This window comes from Entelurus aequoreus, linkage group LG16 (assembly GCF_033978785.1).
Source record: "Entelurus aequoreus isolate RoL-2023_Sb linkage group LG16, RoL_Eaeq_v1.1, whole genome shotgun sequence".
Classification (NCBI taxonomy): domain Eukaryota; kingdom Metazoa; phylum Chordata; class Actinopteri; order Syngnathiformes; family Syngnathidae; genus Entelurus; species Entelurus aequoreus.
The window spans coordinates 6,838,172-6,864,969 of NC_084746.1; the positions used below are offsets into that span (position 1 = coordinate 6,838,172).

General features: G+C 40.2%; 1 protein-coding gene across 1 annotated transcript; it reads right to left on the minus strand.

Annotated features, from left to right (window-relative positions):
* Positions 1 to 260: 260 nt before the first annotated feature.
* On the minus strand, positions 261 to 26,480 carry dcaf8 (DDB1 and CUL4 associated factor 8). Its single transcript, XM_062023854.1, has 13 exons — positions 26,183 to 26,480; positions 25,747 to 25,802; positions 25,622 to 25,678; positions 19,309 to 19,964; positions 14,449 to 14,589; positions 13,056 to 13,150; positions 9,250 to 9,360; positions 9,050 to 9,180; positions 8,873 to 8,980; positions 8,681 to 8,811; positions 3,460 to 3,579; positions 1,714 to 1,830; positions 261 to 1,600 (listed from the first exon to the last, which is right to left on the minus strand). Exons 2-13 carry the CDS (start codon positions 25,784 to 25,786, stop codon positions 1,493 to 1,495), a joined length of 1,815 nt encoding a protein of 604 aa, XP_061879838.1. The 5' UTR covers positions 25,787 to 25,802; positions 26,183 to 26,480; the 3' UTR covers positions 261 to 1,492.
* Between the last annotated feature and the right edge of the window lie 318 nt (positions 26,481 to 26,798).

The following is a 26,798-nucleotide window of genomic DNA, read 5'->3' on the forward strand; positions in this document are numbered from 1 at the left end:
TCCCATGTACTATAACAAAGAAGTAATATACATCTATTAACAAGCTTATTAGTGTTTAGTGGGACAGGCGAAAGTTAAGTTAGAGAAAATGCGCTAGTTCATAAATTAGTGTTTCTGTGCGGCCCGGTAGCAAATGCGTCGCATACCGGTACCGATCCCTGAACCGGTGGTTGGGGACCACTGTTATAGAGGACACATAAAACATTGACACTAAAAATGTTTAAACCAATAGAATAATTGCGACCAGGACAAGAAGCAGGATCAAGAGTACTGTATTTTTTTATTGCACAAATATTTGAATATATTTCCAACTGAACCAGTAGTTATGTTGTAATGGACTGTGTGGTGGTTGTAGGGAAAAATATTGACCAAAACACGTTAGTTTGCTTTCCACAAGAACCATTTAACTCTTAATACTGTAATAAAACAGTCAAAGGAGAAGAAAAGGTGCATCAAGTTTTTTTTTTCTTAAAAGTATTTTGTCTTTGTATCGAATATAAACCTCTGCGACCAATCAAACTGATTTTGACATCTTATTTTTACTTTTTAGAATCAAACAGCATCTTTTAATCCTTTTTATTTTTTTTTTACAGTTTTCATATTTATATTATGTACAATTAAATTCAAACTACATAACTGGAGTTCTCGAAAAACGAGAAAAAAAGCTTGTCTTCATCGCTCTCACACAACAAAGAACGGACGGGCGAGCACACTTCTTCAAGCCTCGTCCCCCCCCCCCCTAAACAACCACCTTCCCTCTTTTGGACTAAAGATTTGGGGTGCCAGCAAACCGCATGATCTGGTTCTAATTCTGCAGAGGAACAAAACCAACAGACAAAAAAAAAAAAAAAAGCTCCACGATATGATTAAGAATGGGTTTCCTGTCCAGGATAAGAGGGATGGGCAACTGGAAGCAACAAAATAAGACTCCTTCCTTCCGAGTCTCATCAAAAAGGCTCAAGTGCAACAAAAAGATGCAAAAATTAGCACCTAACCCACAAAAAAATAAAATCACTATGCACATTTGTGCTAAACTACAAGATCCCTGATTCAACGTGCGTTCAATAGTGGGGTGGGCGTGGCCAAAAAAAAGGTGTGTCATTACAAAGAAGGGGCGGGTCTACGAGCTGGTGTAGGGTACAGGAGGTCGTTTCAGGTCTAAAAGAAAAGGGGGATTTCACTACGGCGCTGCAGTCTATGTTGTCACCTTGCACTTCTCGCTATGTCTGAAATGTGTGCGTGCCAGAAGAAAAAAAACCGCCAGTGTATGATTGCTGACCACTGAGAAGCATGTTTGCTGCCTTTTTGGACGACACATTTTGGAGATGCATTCTCTTCCCCTGGGCAGCAAAAGGCTGCATGTGTGTGTGTTAATACAATAAAGTATGTGTGTAGATGCATAGTCACTCTCCATTGCAAAGCATGTAATTCCATATTTCCATTTTTGGGGAGATACATGTTTTTCCACAGGACAGTGACTGTGGATTGTGGTTCAGGACGACATGCACTGTACGTGATCCTGACCCCCCTCCTCTTCGTCCGAACTGTCCGGCGAGCTCCAGGACTCGTCGGTGTCGGCGTCGGCCCCCTCGCGGCGGGTCTGGTCACAATATTAGGTACAATGAGATCCAATTCGAGCGTCGGCATAATACAAAGGTTCTTATGTTTGTGTGTCGTTGGAAGTTTGATGGTGTGGTTGTTTATTGTAGTTACCCTGGGGGGCCGCCTGTTCCTCATGTGCCTCATGAGGAACCACAGCAGCTGCGTGTCGTACTGATTGCCGTGCCGCACGCTGTCCTCGTCACGCTCCCGCTTGTTCTTCTTCATCACCTTCAGGTGCGTTAAAAAGACATACTGTTTATCGAGGTCGGCTTAAAAAGTGCACTGTGTTCAAAAACAAAAACAAATATTTAAAAATGAGGGGTATTTTACTTGAAGTAAGCAAAATTATCTGCCAATAGAACAAGAAAATTTGGCTTGTCAAGACGTTCCAAAACAAGTAAAATTAGCTAACCTCAATGAACCCAAAAATACCTTAAAATAAGTATATTCTCACTAACAAGTGCACTTTTCCTGGTACAAAAAAAAAAGACCTTTTTGCTCAATATGTTGAAAAATATTCTTAAATGAAGTAAATGCTAGTGCCATTATCTTGACATAATGATATGCGCTTGGCATTACATTTCTTGAAACCAGCAAACTTATACTAAAAACTAATTTATTGTTCTTAATGGAAAGGCAACAAGGCAACCGCTTGTTACTCTCTGGGTCTCCTAGCCGCTCAGGCAAATCATATGGTCTAAAAATGCATTTTTCCATCGATAACATGACATCATTGCGCCAAGTGCGTGCTCTTTCAGTCAATTAGTGCGCATATACACTACCGTTCAAAAGTTTGGGGTCACCCAAACAATTTTGTGGAATAGCCTTCATTTCTAAGAACAAGAATAGATTGTCGAGTTTCAGATGAAAGTTTTCTTTTTCTGGCCATTTGGAGCGTTTAATTGACCCCACAAATGTGATGCTCCAGAAACTCAATCTGCTCAAAGGAAGGTCAGTTTTGTAGCTTCTGTAACGAGCTAAACTGTTCTCAGATGTGTGAACATGATTGCACAAGGGTTTTCTAATCATCAATTAGCCTTCTGAGCCAATGAGCAAACACATTGTACCATTAGAACACTGGAGTGATAGTTGCTGGAAATGGGCCTCTATACACATTTGCAGCTAGAATAGTCATTTACCACATTAGCAATGTATAGAGTGTATTTCTTTCAAGTTAAGACTAGTTTAAAGTTATCTTCATTGAAAAGTACAGTGCTTTTCCTTCAAAAAATTAGGACATTTCAATGTGACCCCAAACTTTTGAACGGTAGTGTATACAGCCCGGCCAAAATTTTTTTAGTTGTAATTTTGAAGTATTTATCTGAATGTGCATGAACTATTTCTGTTCAACATTGTTAGAAATGTCACATGTTAAATGTTTAAATATTAACTGTCAGTTTACTGTACTGTGCCAACTGTACTACTTTGAGTACGTGTTTTCTATTGTTTCATTGAAAATAAAACAGCAAAGTCCATTTGGCTGTCATCTATTTTCATTATGAGACACAATTGTGTCAAAGTCATGATTTTTTATTTCATACTTGAAATAAGAATTATTACTTTAAAAAAGTAGTTTTCTACTTGTGAGTGTTGATGACACAGCTTTGCAACAGTTGATATTCTAGTTTCAAGCATGTTTTACTCAATATAGGTCATCAAATCTCAGCAACAAGCTGTAATATCTTACTGAGATCATTTAGGACCAAAACACTTAAAACAAGTAAAACACTCTAACATAAAATCTGCTTAGTGAGAAGAATTATCTTATCAGACAGAAAATAAGCAAATATCACCCTTATTTGACATATTTCATCTTACTTAGATTTCAGTTTTTGACAATTAGAAAGGGTTGCTTACCTCTTTGAGGCCCTTCAGTCCAGTGGGGGTCTCGGCGGTAGGCGCCCACAGTTTGATGTCGTGATCCAGGCCGCTGGTGGCCATTCCAGGCAGGTGGGGATGTGGCTCCAAGCAGTTCACCTATGCCACACGAGTACAACATAAGTTGAATAAACCCTTGTGGAATCCTTTAAGGTCCCCTTTTTGTGCAGCGATGTGCTCTTATAACAGTAACGTGTCACTAGAGCCTTTTTTAGTAGCAACACACATGAGAACTCAACTCTTTACAAGATATTTAATGTTCGAAATGAGGAACTTCTTTTTTTTTTTGCAAATAATCATTAACTTAGAATTTAATGGCAGCCACACATTGCAAACAAGTTGGCACAGGGGCATTTTTTACCACTGTGTTACATGGCCTTTCCTTTTAACAACACTCAGTAAAGGTTTGGGAACTGAGGAGACACATTTTTGAAGCTTCTCAGGTGGAATTATTTCCCATTCTTGCTTGATGTACAGCTTAAGTTGTTCAACAGTCCGGGGGTCTCCGTTGTCGTATTTTAGGCTTCATAATGTGCCACACACTTTCAATGGGAGACAGGTCTGGACTACAGGCAGGCCAGTCTAGTACCTGCACTCTTTTACTACAAATCCACGCTGTTGTAACACATGGCTTGGCATTGTCTTGCTGAAATAAGCAGGGGCGTCCATGGTAACGTTGCTTGGATGGCAACATATGTTGCTCCAAAACCTGTATGTACCTTTCAGCATTAATGGCACCTTCACAGATGTGTAAGTTACCCATGTTTTGGGCACTAATAGTGGAGTGAAGTGAAGTGTACTTATATAGCGCTTTTTCTCTAGTGACTCAAAGCACTTTACACAGTGAAACCCAATATCTAAGGTACATTTAAACCAGTGTGGGTGGCACTGGGAGCAGGTGGGTAAAGTGTCTTGCCCAAGGACACAACGGCAGTGACTAGCATGGCGGAAGCCGGGATCGAACCTGGAACCCGCAAGTTGCTGGCACGGCCACTCTACCAACCCAGCTATACCGCCCTAATACACCCCCATACCATCAAAGATGCTGGCTTATGAACTTTGCGCCTATGGTTCTTTTCCTCTTTGTTCCAGAGGACACGACATCCAGTTTCCAAAAACAATTTGAAATGTGGACTCGTCAGACCACAGAACACTTTTCTACTTTGCATCAGTCCATCTTAGATGAGCTCGGGCCCAGCTAAGCTGGCGGCGTTTCTGGGTGTTGTTGATAAATGGCTTTTGCTTTCCATAGCACAGTTTTAACTTGCACTTACAGATGTAGCGGCGGACTGTAGTTACTGACAGTGGGTTTCTGAAGTGTTCCTGAGCCCATGTGGTGATATCCTTTGCACACTGATGTCGGTTTTTGATGCAGTACAGCCTGAGGGATCAAAGGTCTGTAATATCGTCGCTTACGTGCAGTGATTTCTCCAGATTCTCTGAACCTTTTGATGATATTACGGACCATAGATGGTGAAATCCCTAAATTCCTTGCAATAGCTGGTTGAGAAATGTTCTTAAACTGTTGGACAATTTGCTCACGCATTTGTTGACAAAGTGGTGACCCTCGCCCCATCCTTGTTTGTGAATGACTGAGCATTTCATTGGAATCTACTTTTATACCCAATCATGGCACCCACCTGTTCCCAATTAGCCTGTTCACCTGTGGGATGTTCCAAATAAGTGTTTGATGAGCATTCCTCAACTTGTTCAGTCTTTTTTGACACTTGTGCCAGCTTTTTTGAAACATCAAATTCCAAATTAGCAAATTTTTGCAAAAAATAAAAATTTACCAGTTCGAACGTTAAGTATCTTGTCTTTGCAGTCTATTCAATTGAATATAGGTTGAAAATGATTTGCAAATCATTGTAATTTGTTTTTATTTACCATCTACACAACGTAACAACTTCACTGGTTTTGGGTTTTCCACTTTTAAAACACTTCCTTGTTGTCTACATAAGGTAATGGTGGTTCTTTAGTCAAAAGTTTGCATCATTTATGTTGTAGAGACCATCTTTAAGCCACTTTCTGATCGTCTCTTTAAGCTGTGCCGTTTTGTGGGCGGTAAATAGGTTACGTGCCTCCACTTCGACTGCGTCTTCTCCCGGTCGGCCATGTTGTCATTTATAGCACTTCCATATCGAGTTCACTGACAGATACAAGTTAAAGCTCATCGCTACTTTTTATTAGCAATAGCAACAGCAGAGGATTTTAGTAAGCTAGTCTGCCCCACAACAAAATAATGGGGGGAAAAAAAGGAACTTATTGACTACAACTGGATAAAAATGGCGGACTCGCGCAAAGCTTTTTGTGTAGACCTCTACTGTAAATGGAGACATCAACAGACATAACTAAGGCAAAAGACGTCACTATATTCTCAAATTTCAAACGGCTGGTTAACAGCATGTTTTAAAGTATGAAATAAGGCAAGATTGTTTTTTTTATTTAAATATCTCGGCCATGCCTCCATTGTTTGATTTCAAATTTCCAGGACTTATGAGAATCCCAAATACCCAAACAGGTAAAAAAAAAAAAAGAAGTTTGTTTTGGGTGTGTGTACTATTTCCAATTCTGAAACGTAAATCAAAAAACAAAGTTAGGGCTGTTTTTCAATTTTGACTATAAATGGCAGATTTGAAAACAAACAAAAAAGGTTGATTTTCATTCAAATATTGCCATAAAATTTTATTTTGTGCCGTTTTCTTTTAAGGACTTTTTATTTTTCGAGATAAACACAAAAATCCAATTCATGTTTATCCAAAATGCAAACATGCGTGTTTATCTGTGTGATGACAAATTGAACCGGAAGCAGTATTGTAGCTTTTCCTTTGCGTTTAACGGTAACATCTTTGTTCGTTTTTTAAAAAGTGTCATTAAATAGTTGTCCAACTTTTGTTTCAGAAATGAAAATAGAAAAAATGGCTTAAATTTGTTTTTTCATTTGCATTTAAGAATTGGAAATAGAACGAACGGAAGGTACACGGACCGTTTTGCATAGTAGGAACTAGAGATGTCCGATAATGGCTTTTTTGCCGATATCCGATATTGTCCAACTCTTAATTACCGATTCCGATATCAACCGATACCGATATATACAGTGGTGGAATTAACTCATTATTATGCCTAATTTTGTTGTGATGCCCCGCTGGATGCATTAAACAATGTAACAAGGTTTTCCAAAATAAATCAACTCAAGTTATGGAAAAAAATGCCAACATGGCACTGCCATATTTATTATTGAAGTCACAAAGTGCATTATTTTTTTTAACATGCCTCAAAACAGCAGCTTGGAATTTGGGACATGCTCTCTCAGGAGGTTGAGGTGGGCGGGGTTTTAGTGGGGGGGTAGCGGGGGTATATATTGTAGCGTCCCGGAAGAGTTAGTGCTGCAAGGGGTTCTGGGTATTAGTTCTGTTGTGTTTTATGTTGTGTTACGGTGCTGATGTTCTCCCGAAATGTGTTTGTCATTCTTGTTTGGTGTGGGTTCACAGTATGGCGCATATTTGTAACAGTGTTAAAGTTGTTTATACGGCCACCCTCAGTGTGACCTGTATGGCTGTTGATCAAGTATGCCTTGCATTCACTTGTGTGTGTGAAAAGCCGTAGATATTATGTGACTGGGCCGGCACGCAAAGGCAGTGCCTTTAAGGTTTATTGGTGCTCTGTACTTCTCCCTACGTCCGTGTACCACTCCGTACAACGGCGTTTTAAAAAGTCATAAATTGTACTTTTTGAAACCGATACCGATAATTTCCGATATCACATTTTAAAGCATTTATCGACATCTCTACTGTAAAGCTTACTAAAATTACTTTTAAAGGCCTACTGAAAGCCACTACTAGCGACCACGCAGTCTGATAGTTTATATATCAATGATGAAATCTTAACATTGCAACACGTGCCAATACGGCCGGGTTAACTTATAAAGTGACATTTTAAATTTCCCAGGAAATATCCGGCTGAAAACGTCTCGGTATGATGACGTTTGCGTGTGACGTCACGGGTTGAAGCAAACATTTTGGAATAGCACGGTGGCCAGCTTAAGTTGTCCGTTTTCATCGCAAAATTCCACAGTATTCTGGACATCTGTGTTGGTGAATCTTTTGCAATTTGTTTAATGAACAATGGAGACAGCAAAGAAGAAAGCTGTAGGTGGGATCGGTGTATTAGCGGCTGGCTACAGCAACACAACCAGGAGGACTTTGGGTTGGATAGCAGACGCGCTAGCCGCCGACCGCACCGATGATCGGGTGAAGTCTTTCGTCGCGCCGTCGATCGCTGGAACGCAGGTGAGCACGGGTGGTGATGAGCAGATGAGGGCTGGCGTAGGTGAAGAGCTGATGTTTTTAGCATAGCTCTGTCGAGGTCCCATAGCTAAGTTAGCTTCAATGGCGTCGTTAGCAACAGCATTGCTAGGCTTCGCCAGGCTGGAGAGCATTAACCGTGTGGTTACAGGTCCAGGGTTTGGTTCGGTGTCTCCTGATAGTAGAAGTAATAGTAGTATTGTTGATCTTCTGTCTATTCTTCCAGTCAGGGGCATGTTTCTTCGGTTTCTATCCGCAGTTAAGCACGATGCTATCACGTTAGCTCCGAAGCTAAAGTGCTTCACCGATGTATTGTCGTGGAGATGAAAGTCACTGTGAATGTCCATTTCACGTTCTCGACTCTCATTTTCAAGAGGATATAGTATCCGAGGTGGTTTAAAATACAAATCCGTGATCCACAATAGAAAAAGGAGAAAGTGTGGAATCCAATGAGCCCTTGTACCTAAGTTACGGTCAGAGCGAAAAAAGATACACCCTGGCGTCCTGCACTGCACTCTAATCCTTAACTGTCACTTTCCTCATCCACAAATCTTTCGTCCTCGCTCAAATTAATGGGGTAATTGTCACTTTCTCGATCCGAACCGCTCTCGCTGCTGGTGTAAACAATGTGCAGATGTGAGGAGCTCTTCAACCTGCGACGTCACGCTACAGGCAAGGCTTTTTTTTATCAGCGACCAAAAGTTGCAAACTTTATCGTCGATGTTCTCTACTAAATCCTTTCAGCAAAAATATGGCAATATCGCAAAATGATCAAGTATGACACATAGAATGGATCTGCTATCCCCGTTTAAATATGAAAATCTCATTTCAGTAGGCCTTTAAACATACAATTACTGGAAAATTACATTTGAATTATTGACGAAGGTGATACTCACCACTCCCCCGATGTCCCCCTCCATGAACTGGACGATGCGAGCCGAGTGTTTGTCCCACAGGTAGATGTGTCCGCAGTCGCTACCGCTGACCACGAACTCGCTGCTCGGCCCGTAGAAGTTGACGCCCTTCACTGCCAGGAAGACGTGAAGGAGTTACTGTCAATGGTCTAAAAGTCAACGGGCTCGTCCCACCTGTGGCGTTGTTGCGGTGTCCCTTAAATCTCCTGCAGTAGTCTGCGCCGTCGCTGTGGTTGGAGTCAAACAGGTAGATGTCCTCATCGTTGTAAGTGGTCAGCAGCTCTGCATGCAGCAGATTTGAAACATTTTCACGCCGTCAAAACGCGCTCCCCTGTTTTGAATTGTGCGCACCTGAGCCGTCGTGACTGTACACCAGACAGGTGATGTTGGTTTTGGACTCGCTGGACACCAGATGGGAAGGGCAGAACTTTTTCAGCACGCCGTTATTGTCGTTCTCGTTGATCTTCCTCTGGTCGTAAATCCTGCAGAGCCAGTAATAACACCAACATGAGGTCTCGGGCCATCACCATCATCATCTTCATTATGCATACCTAACATACTGGTCCCTCCCGCCGACAGCAAATTGGTGCGTCTTGGCTGGGTTGACAAAGATGGTGTAGAGGCCCACCTTTTTGTCACCCTCCTTCACCACCACCAGCTTACTGCCACACAAAGCAATGAAAAAACACCCTGTCAGCAAAAACATCTTTCTTAATAGCAGATATGGACAAACTTATTTGGACATGAGGTCATTGGGCCTATACTAATACTGCTACCACAAATACTAGTGCTATTGTTACTGCTACTACCATTACTACAACGACCATTCTCACTACTTCTGCTACTACTCACTTCACCGCCACCGCTATTGCTATTTTCAACAGTACAACTGCAAGTACCACTACTACTCCTGCTGTTGCTACTACCGTGACTATTATTTTTTTTTACTATTATGACTTCTACTCTCACTACTGCTACTAAAACTACTAATAATTCAATTTCCTAAACTGCTATTTTTACTACCACTACTATTAGTACTACTATTTCGGTATATATATTTCGGGGCGGTATAGCTCGGTTGGTAGAGTGGCCGTGCCAGCAACTTGAGGGTTCCAGGTTCGATCCCCGCTTCCGCCATCCTAGTCACTGCCGTTGTGTTCTTGGGCAAGACACTTTACCCACCTGCTCCCAGTGCCACCCACACTGCTTTAAATGTAACTTAGATATTGGGTTTCACTATGTAAAGCGCTTTGAGTCACTAGAGAAAAGCGCTATATAAATATAATTCACTTCACTACTATTTCGACTACATTAGCCCTACCACTAAGCTCACTACTGCTACTAAAAAAAAAAAATGATGAATCAAAATCAATGTCATTATGAATTACTGACCTATTCAAGGCTCCAAATACGGTACTTTGAGATATTTTTGGAGAAAATGTTGCATATTTTGTGTTTGCCGTATAAAAAAACTGAGCTGTTTTTTTTAAAGAAGGGCCTAAAATGAATAAACAAAAAACAAACAATAAAACTAGAGATGCCGATAAATGCGTTAAAATGTAATATCGGAAATTATCGGTATCGTTTTTTTAATTATCAGTATCGTTTTTTTTTTTAATTTATTTTATTTTTTAAAATTAAATCCACATAAAAAACACAAGATACACTTACAATTAGTGCACCAACCCAAAAAACCTCCCTCCCCCATTTACACTCATTCACACAAAAGGGTTGTTTCTTTCTGTTATTAATATTCTGGTTCCTACATTATATATCAATATATATCAATACAGTCTGCAAGGGATACAGTCCGTAAGCACACATGATTGTGCGTGCTGCTGGTCCACTAATAATACTAACCTTTAACAGTTAATTTTACAAATTTTCATTAATTACTAGTTTCTATGTAACTGTTTTTATATTGTTTTACTTTCTTTTTTATTCAAGAAAATGTTTTTAATTTATTTATCTTATTTTATTTGATTAATTTTTTTAAAAAGTACCTTATCTTCACCATACCCGGTTGTCCAAATTAGGCATAATAATGTGTTAATTCCACGACTGTATATATCAGTTGATATCGGTATCGGTAATTAAAGAGTTGGACAATATCGGCATATAGGATATCGGCAAAAAGCCATTATCGGACATCCCTAAATAAAACTTATAATTGACGGATGGATCTGAAGTTGATCTCGAGATTATTGTGGTAAAAGTAAACAGTAAAAAAAAATGTACAATATATTTTTTAACACTTTAATGAGTAGGACCCTTTTGGATCCCCAATCATTTTAGTGTGATTTGTTTTTTAAGTGTCATTGCTCAAAAAATAATAATGAATTAAAATCAATGGTGTTATGACTTATTGACCTTTTAAGGCTCCAATTATTATATAATGTCAAATATTCCACTTAAAAATTTTATTGGGTGAAAATTGCATATTTTGTGTTTCTTCCATAAAAAAACTTTTTTTTTAATTTTTAATTTTTCAAAAATAGCATACAACTTACATCTTTAAAAACGTTATATTGACAGATAGACCTAATGTTGATCTAGAGATTTAAAACTTGAATAATAATTAAAAATAATAATATTGAATAATGACACATATTTTAATATTTTTTGGACCAAAACCCTTTGGGGTCCCTGGGATCAAGCCTGAGTGGAGGCCTAAATGTATATTTTTTTATACATATGTTGTATTGCTTTTTTTAAATAAAAAATATCAAAATGGCCCCCGCTTGCTTGAATTTTTCAATGTGTGGCCCTCAATGGAAAAAAGTTTGGACAACCCTGCTTTAAACCATAACTAACCATGCATTAATATACTGTAGCTCTTGTCTCAAAGTAGGTGTACTGTCACCACCTGTCACATCACACCGTGACTTATTTTGAGTTTTTTGCTGTTTTCCTGTGTGTAGTGTTTTAGTTCTTGTCTTGCGCTCCTATTTTTGTGGCTTTTTTTATTTTTTTTTGGTATTTTCCTGTAGCAGTTTCATGTCTTCCTTTGAGCGATATTTCCCGCATCTACTTTGTTTTCAATCAATCAATCAATGTTTATTTATATAGCCCTAAATCACAAAAGTCTCAAAGGGCTGTTTTAACAATCACAAATATTTTAGTTGTTTTTATCCTTCGTGGGGACATTGTTGATTGTCATGTCATGTTCGGATGTACATTGTGGACGCCATCTTTGCTCCACAGTAAGTCTTTGCTGTCGTCCAGCATTCTGTTTTTGTTTACTTTGTAGCCAGTTCAGTTTTAGTTTCGTTCTGCATAGCCTTCCCTAAGCTTCAATGGCTTTTCTTAGGGGCACTCACCTTATTTTTATTTTTTGTTTAAGCATTAGATACCTTTTTACCTTCACACTGCCTCCCGCTGTTTCTGACATCTACAAAGCAATTAGCTACCTGCTGCCACCTACTGATATGGAAGAGTATTACACGGTTACTCTGCCGAGCTCTAGACAGCACCGACACTCAACAACAACACATCATTTGCAGACTATAATTACTGGTTTGCAAAAAATATTTTAACCCACATAGGTGAAATTAGATAATCTCCCACGGCACACAAGACTGTATCTCACGGCGCACTAGTGTGCCGCGGCACAGTGGTTGAAAAACACTGCTCTAGACAATAAGGCTGTAACATAACAAAATGTAAAAAAGTGAAGTGCTGTGAATACTTTCTGGATATACTGTACTACTACTCTCACTAATGCTGCTACCACCACTACTCTTGCAACTTCTCCTGCTACTATCTATACCACTACAGCTAATACTTACATGACCGCTAATACTGCTACTTCCGCCAGTGCGACTGCTACCACACCCACTACTACTACTGTATTACTAAAATATGTCAGTGTTACTGAACTGCGGCTGAAAGAAAATATGTGACACAATTGATAAAAGTATTTGGCTAAAGCGCACCTACACAAAATGAAAAGTAAAGAAATTAGGAGTTATTCCCTCATTTTAGCAACTTTTAACAGGTTCTGTTCTTCTGGGAAGACTCTTAAACTGTCTGGGAATGTTTGTCCATTTGTGATGTTACAGGTCATTGGTATTGTACATAAAAGAAGGCCTGGTCAGCTTCTTTCTCAAAAAGCGTATCCAAGTACCCCATTATGGACCTCGCTTTGTGTAGTTGCAACAGAAAAAGGCCTTCCCTAAAGTCTTTCCACAAAGTTTAAAGCATACATTTGCCCCAAGTATCAACTGGTGTATAGAGTTTCGTCATAATCGGACATATTACAGTAAGCCGGGGATTTGCTCATTACACAAGACGGCAGTATCGCGTTTGGCTTTGAGCTGAAATGTGTTAAACAAAATGTAACAAAACTCGCGCTCACTTGGCGGGCCGGTCGAGCCTTAGGTCGATTCCAAACACCACAGCGTCTTCTCCCGCTGATAGGAAGGAGCAGGGAGAGTCAGGCTCAAGGGCCAGCTGGAATAAAACAAGAACCGGTGAGAAACAACTAGGGATGATGTTTGATAAGAAATTATCGAGTTCGAGCCCATTATCGAATCCTCTTATCGAACAGATTCCTTATCGATTCTCTTATCGAATCCAGGTAGGGTGTTGTATATGGAAAAAAACACAATATTTGGTTTAACAAAAGCTCACTTTTATTTTACAAGAAAAATAAATAAATAAATAAATAAATACTGACTGTTACCCCCCTAAAAAAATAAAATAAATAAATATTGACTGTTGTTACCAAAAGTATATTAAGTGGGAGTTTTCAGAAAAACAAATATATACAGTAACACAAAAACCACCTGTCTCTGTGATCACTATAGGTGTATAAATAATAATATAGTGTTAAATAAAATCAGTCCCTTGGGCACAAAACTGAAAATAATACAGCTCTCCAAAAAGTGCACTTCTGCTGCTATTGGAACATACTAACTACACACACAGGCAGACAGCTAACAAACAATCCAAGACGTCTAATAAAGTTCCAAAGCAGATTAATCCATTTAGGCTCTTTATTGTTGTTGATCTTGATTTGTCTTTTCCTATCTTTACTTTTGTCTTGCACTGGACTGTTATTATTTATTTTTTTAACTGAAATACACGTAATGACAAATGTATAAGCTATGTGATTCAATTAACATACTGAAATTTAATACACAATATGTAAATATTAGCTTCACACAAATATACAGTACTATCATTAAACAAATACTTGAGTGTTGAAACTATTTTGATGGTGGAAATACACGACTGGCAGCCATTTTAAGTCCTCAAAACATCCATTGAAACAGTGCACAAAAATCGTTTTTCAATAAACATCTTACTATCAAATGTAACCACTTTCCACCTTAATATTGAGTTACATAAACAAGTTAGACAGTTTACTTACAGACTTATCTTTTCCAAGGCTTGTAAGAGCTAACACAACTTGTCTACTTCTCAATTGTCTCATGAACTTAACTGACGTCGTCAACCCGGAAGTGCCCAAATTATTGACGCGTAGTATTTTCATATCGCCACAAGTGTAAGAGTCTACAATCAAATGGGCATAACATTGCCCATTTTGGATTCGTCCCCGGGAATTGGAATAAAGAACCAACTCTTTTTCTTTACTATAGTGGCCTCGATAACGGGAACCGGTTCTCAAAAAGGGATTAGAGTCCATGGAATCGGTTCTTTTCTTATCGAACAACCGGGAGAATCGGTTTCGAACATCATCCCTAGAAACAACGACATTGTGCGTAAACGGCGCGTAAAATACTCACCTTGTGCGCGGCGCCTTTGTGCTGCGCCACTCTCTTGGTGTTCTTGCAGCGCTGTGTGGCGGAGAGTTCGGCCACCCGGATCTGACCGTCTCGGGCGCACATGGCCAAAGTGGAGTCACCGCTGTGGGGCAGGAACTTAGCCTGTGGGTGCATAGTGACACACCGAAACACCTCATCAGCAATATAGTCAAAGCAACAACACTGAATAGTGGTAAGTGGATGGAATGAGGTACCTCAAGCTTGCATGTTTGCACACTCCTGTCCAGTACATTAAGACTGCTTTTATATGTTGACATGTTCATATTGTACCACAACAATCTGTGGGCTGGACTTTTCTCTGACCTTTGAATGTGAAACATTTAGTCTGCAGCCAAAGGCTTCCATGACTTTTATCTTAATGATGTTTGGGGAAATAGTTTATAATTTGTTCTTATGATCAAATATGCAAGTATTTCCTGGTATTTATTAAAGTCTTTCTATAATCAATAGGCCAAAAAATAAACTAAACAACACTTACAAAATGTGGAGATAATGTACCGTAATTTCCGGACTATAAGCCGCTACTTTTTCCCCTCGTTCTGGTCCCTGCGGCTTATACAAGGGTGCGGCTTATTTACGGCCTGTTCTTCTCCGACACCGACGAAGAGGATTTCGGTGGTTTTAGTACGCAGGAGGAAGACGATGACACAATGATTAAAGACTGACTTTTCATATACCGGTAGGCTGGTTATTTTGCTAACGTACAGGCGAGCACTTTGTATTACTTTGCACCGTTGTATTATTTGTACTCTGCACGAATGCTGTTCGCCACGTCAAAGATGTGAAAGTTTGATTGAATGATTGAAAGATTTATTATTAATAAATGGGACGCTTTGCGTTCCCAAACAGTCATCTCTGTCCCGACAATCCCCTCCGTGGTAGCAGGAACCCCTATATACTACGGTAATTACACATCAAAACCCTGCGGCTTATAGTCGGGTGCGGCTTATATATGGAGCAATCTGTATTTCCCCCTAAATTTAGCTGGTGCGGCTTATAGTCAGGTGCGGCTTATAGTCTGGAAATTACGGTAATTTCCTTTCGACATGAGCAAACGTTTATCTGTAGCCTCAAGTTAAATCAATTGAAGTAGCCAATGGTAGTCACATGGATACGATCTTGTGTTGCTTACCATTATTATATTATTATGATTTGTGTTTCCTACAGAACTGCAATCAATTTGTCGGTGGGGGCCAAGATGATGTCATAGTCTGAGTTGCATAATTGGCTATAACACATGCTCTTTTAAAAGGCTAAAAAAAACATATATTAAAAAGGCAAATCAATGTGTTATTTTGAGTTATTAGGGGATGCACAATATTTTTTCCAAGCCAATACAGATAACGTCCTGCTTCTCAAGACTGATACCGATAATTGACTTTTTAACATTGATTTAACTGTAATTTGTGCCTACCTTTCTCTGTGGCTGGCTTGTGGCAGCTTCTTTAGCAGCGGGCGTTGTTGTAGGTTTCCAAAACACCGTAGTAGCGAACAAAGTTGATGTTCTGAAGCGCAATGTTTTACCCTCCCCGCGGATTGTTTGCAGAAACTTTGGTGCAAATAGCATGCGTAAAGTCCTCCTCTAAAACTAAGGAAGTTCCACGCGATTGACTCAGGAGAAGTTTATGACAAGCAAGAAGAAAAAGGCCGCTTGATTTCCTCGCCCTAACCTACTTATAGCCCAATATGGGTAATCCTGCCTCATTGGAGCATTTTTTACACTGGTTATCTGAGCTGTTTTTTATATAATCAGATGTATCGGTGTGATGTCATAATTCGTCACATTGGCCCGATAACATAAATACCGTTCCAATATTTATCGTGCACCCCAAGTTATTGTTATCAAAACAATACATTTTATTTATAGAGCACTTTCAGACACTCTTTACCGGGTAAAAAATACACAAATTACGAGTGTACAGAATAGCAAATATGTCAGTAGAAAATAAAAACCAAAAAGCTAAGGAAACAGAAAAACTATATATTTTTATCTTTTTCTTGTTACATTATAAATAACTAGAGATTAGAGATGTCCGATAATGGCTTTTTTGCCGATATTCCGATATTGTCCAACTCTTAATTACTGATTCCGATATCAACGGATACCGATATATACAGTCGTGGAATTAACACATTATCATGCCTCATTTTGTTGTGATGCCCCGCTGGATGCATTAAACAATGTAACAAGGTTTTCCAAAATAAATCAACTCAAGTTATGGAAAAAAAATGCCAACATGGCACTGCCATATTTATTATTAAAGTCACAAAGTGCATTATTTTTTTAACATGCCTCAAAACAGCAGCTTGGAATTTGGGACATGCTCTCCCTGAGAGAGCATGAGGAGGATGAGGTGGGCGGGGTTGGGGGAGGTAGCGGGGGGTGTATATTGTAGCGTCCCGGAAGAGTTAGTGCTGCAAGGGGTTCTGGGTATTTGTTCTGTTGTGTTTATGTTGTGTTACGGTGCAGAAGTTCTCCCGAAATGTGTTTGTCATTCTTGTTTGGTGTGGGTTCACAGTGTGGCGCATATTTGTAACAGTGTTAACGTTGTTTATACGGTCACCCTCAGTGTGACCTGTATGGCTGTTGACCAAGTATGCCTTGCATTCACTTGTGTGTGTGAAAAGCCGTAGATATTATGTGATTGGGCAGACACGCAAAGGCAGTGCCTATCAGGTTTATTGGCGCTCTGTACTTCTCTCTACGTCCGTGTACACAGCGGCGTTTTAAAAAGTCATTAATTTTACTTTTTGAAACCGATACCGATAATTTCCGATATTATATTTTAAAGCATTTATCGGCCGATAATCGGCAGTCCGATATTATCGGACATCTCTATAATTAACCATTAAAAAACCATGCTGTGTTCTGCAAAAGGCTCACAGGCCATATTTTGGACACCTCTTGTGTAATGGGAAATTTAACAAAAAAAATGAGAAAAGCACTTAAGCCTTAAAAAGTGGCCACTGGCTTATTATCCCATTCCCGACGTTTCCTGAAAGGTAGATGGAAGTTTACTACCTACAACCTTTCAAGTTATCTATGGCGGAATGAAATACACTTGCGTTAAGCCTCTTGTAAGTTTATGCTATCTTTGTCTCTGTGGGTGGAGGCGGGGGTTGCTTGCATACACACAAAGAAGTTGAGGCTTTTCATGTAACAGTAAGGTTACGTATTAAAAATGATCCGCATCAACCTAACTATTTTGATATTAGACAAAACAACAGCAACAATACATAATCTCCTGGCAGAGGGAACAATGAATTAATGAATAATGACCCAAATGTATTTGTGACAGGCCGCCACAAATGGGAGTCACAGAGGATTAGGGTTGGGTATCGAGTATCGATTGGAACCGGGACTAACTTTCCGATTCTCCCGGAATCGTTCAAAAGTTTAAATTTCGATTCCTAGTTTCGATACCCAGTCCGCCGACCGGAAGAAGAAGCCGCTGAACACCAACGAAGAAGCGCCCACCGCCGGAAGTGTTAGCATAGCCGAGCGAGTCAGTCAAGCATGGATAGCCGGCGTCGGCGGTCGAAAGTGTGGCTTTATTTTACTAAAAAAAAATGAAATATCGGCGAAATATAACACGTGCGACAGGACTGTTTCGTGCTTAGGAGGGTGCACGTGGAACATGATGAAGCACCTCCGAGTTCATGAAGTACAAATATATGCATGTCCCGTCTTCGACGCGCTGCGCCGACCGTCCTCCTCCTGCTGTCAGATCTCGCTTTCTCCTATTTATGCCTTCAAGCTTCTTCCACACCCAGCGAACGTGTATTTTCCACAGCAGGAGACACTATCTGTCCAGAAGGCTCACGCATCCTGCCTGAGAAGGCGGATATGGTCATTTTCCTAAACAAGAACTGTCTCTGATTTTATACTGTACCTGCTGCTAATCTGGACTGGGTTTTGCAAGTTGTTTCTTATTGTTTATTTGCTTTTCTGCACCAGGTTAGCCCATCAGTGGGAGCACGGTAACATGTTTAAGTACCCGCAGCATCATACACTTGTGTGTGTAAATGTGTTTTCATGAGGTTTCCTGCAGCATCATACACTTATGTGTAAATGTGTTTTCATGAGGTTTCCTGCAGCATCATACACTTATGTGTGTAAATGTGTTTTCATGAGGTTTCCTGCAGCATCATACACTTATGTGTAAAGGTGTTTTCATGAGGTTTCCTGCAGCATCATACACTTATGTGTAAAGGTGTTTTCATGAGGTTTCCTGCAGCATCATACACTTATGTGTAAATGTGTTTTAAAAAATAAAGCTCTCTTGAGGAAAGTGTACCCCTGTGAAAATGTATTTATAATATTTATATTCAAGTTCATAGATTTGATATTTATATTCTAGTTGAAAACAGCCCTGTGAGGAATTTATAGTAAAGTTCATAAAAAGTTAATAGAATTCAAATTGATGGAGAATGTCAGACTATTTCATTCAGAAAGACTGTATGTAGGTTAGCTAGCTCATTTAAAATATCCAAAACTTTTTTTTGACCCTGCCTCTTAAAAGAATCGGAATCGAGAATCATCAGGAATCGGAATCGAAACAAAGAATCGGAATCGGAATCGTTCGAATTCAAACGATACCCAACCCTACAGAGGATGTTACATAGGTGAGTTGTTTTTCAAGATTACAACTTCTTCAAGTGGAAAAATATCAATTCATTTTTGTATTAGTGCACTGCATGTTCCAAAAGGAAAACTTTCTGATTATGTTGTTTTTTTTGTAATTGCAGCAGCTTTAAATATTGTCTTGTTTTTTGTAGTAGGAGACATTGGCTGCAGAGAACCTTCAAGCCATCTCTCACCTGAAAGACATTGCTCTTGTGTCCGCTGTCAAACTCCAGCTCGGCGCGCCTGATGGCCCAGTCCCAGATGACCACTCTGAGGTCATCGCTGCCGGACGCGAGGCGCGTGCCCGACTGGTTGAAGTGCAGCGTGTTGACGCACCCCGAGTGCCTCTCCAGCCGGCCCTGCAGCTCCAGCCTCTGCACCAAGCCGCGGGCACCGCACACCCGCCTCACGAACTGCTGCGCCTCCCGGCCGATCTCCCTGGAGCGCAGCGACGGGATGGCGCGCCACACGGGCCCGCGCAGGTCTCGCAGCTCGGCGCCCAGCCACGCCTCTATCGCCTCGTTGTCATCCTCCTCCTCCTCGTCTTCTTCTTCGTCTTTCTGCTCATCTTCTCCGTCCTCGTCCGAGCTGGAGGAGGAGTTGTTGTTGTTGCTTCCGCTACAAGGTCTGTTCCTCTTCCGGGCGGCCCGTCTCCCGCCTTCCTTCTCCTTCGACCCGTCTCGTCCGTCTCCTTCGCTCTCTCGCTGGCCGTCCTCAGTCAGCGAGTAGAGACCGCTGCCGTCCATGCTGTCGGTGTCTTCTTCATCGTCCTCCACCTCGGTGTCTTGGTTTGCCTTCAGCTCACTTTTCCCCGGCACTTTCTTCTTGTCTCCCGATGCTTCTCCTGTGTCTTTGTTTTAAGGGTACACCAAGAATACGACAGTAAGGTGTTAATGCTGCATCCAAGAAAATGGATTTAAGAGTTCCGACATGTGACAAACATGCACTACAGTGAGTCTTTTAACTTTGTTCTTTAATCATTCTTGCTTCTACAATGTTGTAGTGAACAGCCACGACAGACACACGTGAACCACTTCCCTACATAATAGTAAGCCCGACTTGCTGTTCTATGGTTATCACCACACTTCTACTTAATTTTGTTTTTTTTTGTCCTGTCCAGCTACTCAGGCAAATCATATAGTTGATGTAGATGCCCGTATCGGCTGTACAAATGTACTTTACAAAAGAGAGGTGTGGGATACTTCTCTTGTTGCCTTATTTGTATTTGACTTTATTACATGTATTTATATTATCATTTGGTGCAGCCGGGCCGGAGCAGGAGGGGATAGAAAGAGGAAAAAAGGAAGACAGGGGGGAATTGTGAGGACAAGAGGGGGATTAGACAGAGAGACAACAGCAAACACAACAACAACATCAGCAAATAGGATATGTACAAGAAAATAAGATAAGGGATAAGACAGAGAGACAACAACAATAACAATAACAATAGAACAACATCAGCAAATACGATATGTACAAATATGATGGTAAAAGTGATAGCAAAGCATCAGTTAGTGAAATAAATAATACAGAAATGACAAGGAGCATTACAACTACCAGTAGAAATAGCACTATTGATAACGAATAATAACAATAATTACCTCTATTATCAACAATACAATTGTTCAAATTAGAGATGTCCGATAATATCGGACTGCCGATATTATCGGCCGATAAATGCTTTAAAATGTAATATCATAATTATTGGTATCGGTATCAAAAAGTCAAATGTATTACTTTTTAAAACGCCGCTGTACACGGACGTAGGGAGAAGTACAGAGCGCCAATAAACCTTAAAAGGCACTGCCTCTGCGTGCCGGCCCAGTCACATAATATTTACGGCTTTTCACACACACAAGTGAATGCAAGGCATACTTGGTCAACAGCCATACAGGTCACTCTGAGGGTGACCGTATAAACCACTTTAACACTGTTACAAATATGCGCCACACTGTGAACCCACACCAAACAAGAATGACAAACACATTTCGGGAGAACATCCGCACCGTAACACAACAGAACAAATACCCAGAACCCCTTGCAGCACTAACTCTTCCCTGACGCTACAATATACACCCCCCAACCCCCCCACCCCCACAGTGCCAAAACCACCAGTGGCATTACTGTCCTCGATTGGCCTGCCAACTCCCCTGACCTGAACCCCATAGAGAATTTGTGGGGTATTGTGAAGAAGAAGCTGAAAGACACCAGACCCAATAATGCAAATGAGCTAAAGGCCGCTATTGAAGCATCCTGGGCATCCATAACACCTCAGCAATGCCACAGGCTGATTGCCTCCATGCCACGCCGCATTGATGGCAGTAATCCGTGCAAAAGGATTCCCAACCAAGTACTGAGTGCATTCATTGACATTTTCAAATGTTTGATTTTGTTTTGCTGTTATAAATCTTTATTTTTTACTTGGTCTGAGGAAATATTCTAATTTTTTGAGATAGGATTTTTTAGTTTTCTTAAGCTGTATGCCATAATCAGCAATATTAAAATAATAAAAGGCTTGCAATATTTCAGTTGATGTGTAATGAATCCAGAAAGTATGACATTTTTGTTTTTTTAATTGCATTACAGAAAATAAAGAACTTTATCACAATATTCTGAGACAGTCCTGTATATGTAATGATAACTTGAAATTCAAACTAAAGCAGACAAATGGAGGGGAACAAAGAGAATCCAACTATATTAACCTTGTAGATTGTTATAGTAACAATAGGTTGAGCTTCGTCAGTGTGCCACGTGTTACCCAGTTTCCACTAGGGCAACAACGTTAATGTTTGATGAAACGTGATCATATGCCTGCGTGTCTTCTACTTAAAATGACGAGTCCTTCGGCCACAAAAAAGTATGTGAGATTTTGTGCTACTTTAACCTACAATTTGCAAACATAACCTTTAACCTTGCCGCTCTACCGTGTTTCCTACCTTCCATGTTGCAAATTCTATCACCAATGCCCAACACCTGTAAAAAGATTAGGGATGTCCCGATCCAGGTTTTTGCATTTCCGATCCGATACCGATGTTTTTGCACTTCCGTTTCGATACAGATACTGGCCTATCCAAGCATGTAATAAAGTTTAAAGTTATTTAGCCTACTTAGTTGTCCAGGCATGTGATTTGACCAAAATGAAAAAGACTGAAAACATTTCCGGGGGTCTGGGGGACGAAGGCCCCCAGCCAGGTCCCCCCACCAGTGCTCTGGTGAGGGGACAAGGGGGGCAATGCCCCCCGAAGCTCCTGGTTTTTCACCAATTTAACATGCTAAAATTAACAAAGACAGCACCATTTGAAGAAAATATTTGTGTTTAAAGACATGAAAACATCATTAATAGAACATACATAACCCAATTATCCTAATGAATCACTGTATATGGTTCAGTCCCAACAGTATTTAGTCACTAATATTTACATCTTGTGTTCATTTCACATCCACAGGTGTCAGTGTTATTATCTACAGTTTATTTACAGTATTACCACATTACTTCAGTTCACTTCACACATTAGCTTTCTTCGGAGAGCCCAGCCCTAACATGAGCTTTCCTCGCAAATGTATTGAACAAAATACCAAATGTAAACATTTCATTCTTTTCGCCAAAATAGGATATCAATTTATGAAAATAATTAATAGTGTTTAGTATTGTTTACTCATATTTGAATATAGGAAATAATAATAATGTGAGGACACTGACATATTGCATGAAACAAGTGTGAAAATATTTACCTTCAAGATTGTTACACCACTGACAATAGTTTCAACAGACTACATAAGAACTTAATATTACAAAATAGTATTATATGCAAATTTATTTCAAATAAATTGTTAACTGGATTCAATAATGCGACTCTTTGAATTTCTGTAATTTCATAATATATTTTCACGTGGCTTTTTATTTTTTAGAAAAACCCATTTATATTTCGCTAAGCAATAATTGGTTAATATTTAAAACAAACATGCGTATTTCGCAAGCAAATATTTTTTAGCTTACCTCATTATTAACAACCCTGTCTGCAACTGAAGTGGGTTGTTTGGGTGGATCTTTCCTCTCGATGTAAACAAAGGATGAAGTCCGTAAGGTTTGCTCACTTTCGGTGGACATCCAAGAGTACCAGTTAGTGAAAAGTTTGTTTTCCTTGCTTCAAGTTGTTTCATATGTTTTTGGCGTTTCGCATGTACTTCCAAAGCCTTGAAACCTCGTGATCCATAGTCAATATTATCATGACACCACGTGCACAAAACCTTTCCGGGACGATCGATTTTCCGAATAAAATCACCGAACAAAGTCGTAACTTCCTTCTTCCCAACGGTATCAGTGATTTCCCTTTCCATCCAGTCCCATCGAAACTTATTTTTGACATGTTTATCAATTTCTTTTACTCGTAAAGCATCCTTTCTCTCGAGAACCGACATCGTTTACATATGGAAAATGGCGGTATGATGACGTTATTAATGTCATCATTCATAACAGATGTCCTGATTGGTCACAAGGAACATATCGACCAATCAACTACGGCGTAATATAAACTACGTCTCGAATCTTGATTTATGGTCGGAAAAAGAAAAACGGGAGATAATTTTTTTCCCCCCCGAGATTAAAAAAGACGGAATTCCAACTTTAGACGGAAAAATCACATGCCTGGTTGTCAGATTCATGTTGAAAAGGGTTTTAGTACTCTTGATAACAAGTAGCCAGCTGAATTAGGGGAGTTTGAATAATACACAATGGTTGGTAACAATAAACTGACCTGTTTATTCAAGGATAAACACAAAATAAACAAAATTATACATGACAAACAGAAATGGCATCATTGAACTAAAGCTAGGTGATATGGTCTTTTTTTAATATCGCGATAATTTAAGGCCATATCGCGATACACGATATATACCTCCATATTTTGCCTTAGCCTTGAATGAACACTTGATGCATATAATCACAGCAGTATGATGATTCTATGTGTCTACATTAAAACATTCTTCCTCATACTGCATTAATATATGCTACTTTTAAACTTTCATGCAGAGAAGGAAATCACAACTTAAAAAAAATCAATATTTTTTTCATACGGTGTTGATCTGGAAATGTTTGCCCTGGCATTTTGATGGTGTGGGCATGTGGCACCGAACGGAGATGTTGACATGCGGAGTAAGCACTCTTCATTCTCTAGCAGGTGACTTTTCAAATGATGCTACATGTTAGCAGTAATGCTACTTTTTATAGCAACACTTTTGCGCCACACTTGACAAATTACGGTTGTCTGTTCGACATCTTCCCGCTTGAAGCCAAACCACCGCCAGAAGATGGACCCCCTGCTGTGTTTGTTGAATTAATTAATTCTTCCTTCATTTGTATTACCACTCGCACGGCTGCGCTAGCATCACAGCTAACGTTAGCCATGCTGCTACAGGGCGTATACGTATTTGACGTATGATGTGACGTGTGTAAGAAGGTGCGCTTGTCTGTCTGTGAGAAGGAGACACAGGAAAGAGTGAGAAGAGCCAGTCGTGTAATGCCAGCAGCTAAAAGCAACTGCGTGAGAACGTATACTCGGATATCACGATATAGTCATTTTCTATATCGCACAGAGACAGCTGACATTTTTACCGGTAACTTTTAATTCACACGGTTAGGCATACTTGCCAACCCTCCCGTTTTTAGCGGGAGAATCCCGATATTCAGCACCTCTCCCGACCATCTCCCGGCAGAGATTTTCTCCCGACAAACTCCCGGTATTCAGCCGGAGCTGGAGGCCACGCCCCCTCCAGTTCAATGCGGACCTGAGACTGAGTGGGGACAGCCCGTTCTCACGTCCGCTTTCCCACAAAACAAACAGCTTGCCTGCCCAAAGACGTCATAACATCTAGGGCTTTTATAGAGTGCACAACTGCGCACACAACAAGGAGACGAAGCAGAAGAACGAGGAAATGACAGACATGGCGGCCGAAATGATATACTCATCATGAATGGAGAAGTTAAACAGGACAATACTGCCATCTAATGGATAGCCACTGGAACACTGAAATTCAAGTTTTTTTTTTCTTTTTTCTATGTAAATAAAATAAAATAAAATATATATATATATATATATAGCTAGAATTCACTGAAAGTCAAGTATTTCATACATATATATATAAAATATATATGAAATACTCGAGTTGGTGAATTCTAGCTGTAAATAACCACGCCCCCCGCCCTCAAACACCCCGCCAACCCCCCCCCAACCTCCCGATATTGGAGGTCTCAAGGTTGGCAAGTATGCGGTTAGGACAAAGACCTGCGGATGTGTTGAAAGTGTGCTGGAAAATGCGGAACGGAAATTAGGGAGCAGCAGAAAAGTGGATTGTATTATTTAAATCAATGCGTTGGAAAACACAGACCGGAATTTTTTTAAAAACTGGATCTGGATCGGCATTTTCCCATACCTTGCCGATACGCATTTTTTGGCAAATATTGGCTCGAGACAACACTAAAAAAAGATGGTAAAATCATTTCCACTGTACCTTTTTTGCTTTTGCAAGCGCCCTCTTCCTGTTGGTCTTCCTCCTCTCCAGAAGCCCCTAGGAAGAAAAAAAAACCCCACACCTATCAGAATGAAGACCCCCAAAAGTAACCCGATTGCCTTTACCGTTGAGCGATCTGGCTTTGCCATCAGTTTCCGCCATCATGAAGTCTCTGGTGAGTCTGTCACACACACACACACAAAAGGTGATTTATATACATTTGCACAAACTGAAAGTGAAAGTGGTCAACTCTAAAAGTTAACATTGTTTCGTTATGCATTTAAGACTAAGCATGTTAGGTTAGCTAACCAGCGTGCAGAATACACCCAGAGACGCTTTGTGACGGCATACTTAAAACAACTCTTACAAAAACTGACGTGCAGGCCTGAGAAATGGCCCACTTTTGTTTTGGTGAGAGTCGTGCACTTGTCTACCTTCTCAGCCCCCCCACAGAGCAGAGTAACAGCACAATGGTGCGACACTGATATGATAATACCGTGGCAATATAGCATGTGCAAGGTTAATAAACATCAACAGCTGTCACTCGTTGTTGTAAAACACCTGTTTGGTAGCTCCGCTGCAGGCTAGCGCGGCTAACAAGCTAGCTCGCCTCGCAGGCCCGACGACGCTCCGCACTTCTTTTAGCTGAGTCCTAATCTTTTTCCTTTTTTTTTTTTTTGGCGGCTTTGCTTTCGTCACCGCTTGCTAAAGCAAACGCCTCTCTAGCGGGCAGGCTGTGACAAAAAGAGGCGAAGACGCCACATTGTTGACGGCGAGCGATAAGCTTCCCAGCAGCGAGAAGAAGAAGAAACAAGGTTGCTCGTTCTGTTTATGTTTTGACCCGACTGAGCTGCTGCTTCCTTTTTTGGTCACGTTTCCGGTGACGTAGGGACGCGAGTTTTTTTTTTTGTTTAGTTTTTTTTTAAACCCGGAAGTAGCAGCACAGAATACAATAAGATACTTCACTGTCTTTGTTTAGTCTTTATTCCATACACATCCTACCGTTACACTGACCACATTGTCACAATTTAATGAGATTGTTTACAAACTGAACTATTAATTGCGCCTTTGACAGTTGAGCTCCTGTTTTGTGTGCCGTAAGCTTCCGGTGACGTCATAGTGTTGCTCTCAACTCCGGAAGTAGTAGAAATAGTAGCACTATTCTAGTAATTTAAGA

What these genes read in the sequence shown, in the direction of transcription:
- dcaf8 (XM_062023854.1), bottom strand. Translation starts at nt 25,786, where the DNA reads ATGATGGCGGAAACTGATGGCAAAGCCAGATCGCTCAACG. An exon ending in GTACAGTCACGACGGCTCAG is followed by an intron (nt 8,981 to 9,049) that starts GTGCGCACAATT and finishes TGCTGCATGCAG; the next exon opens with AGCTGCTGACCACTTACAAC. An exon ending in ACACCGCAACAACGCCACAG is followed by an intron (nt 8,812 to 8,872) that starts GTGGGACGAGCC and finishes TCTTCCTGGCAG; the next exon opens with TGAAGGGCGTCAACTTCTAC.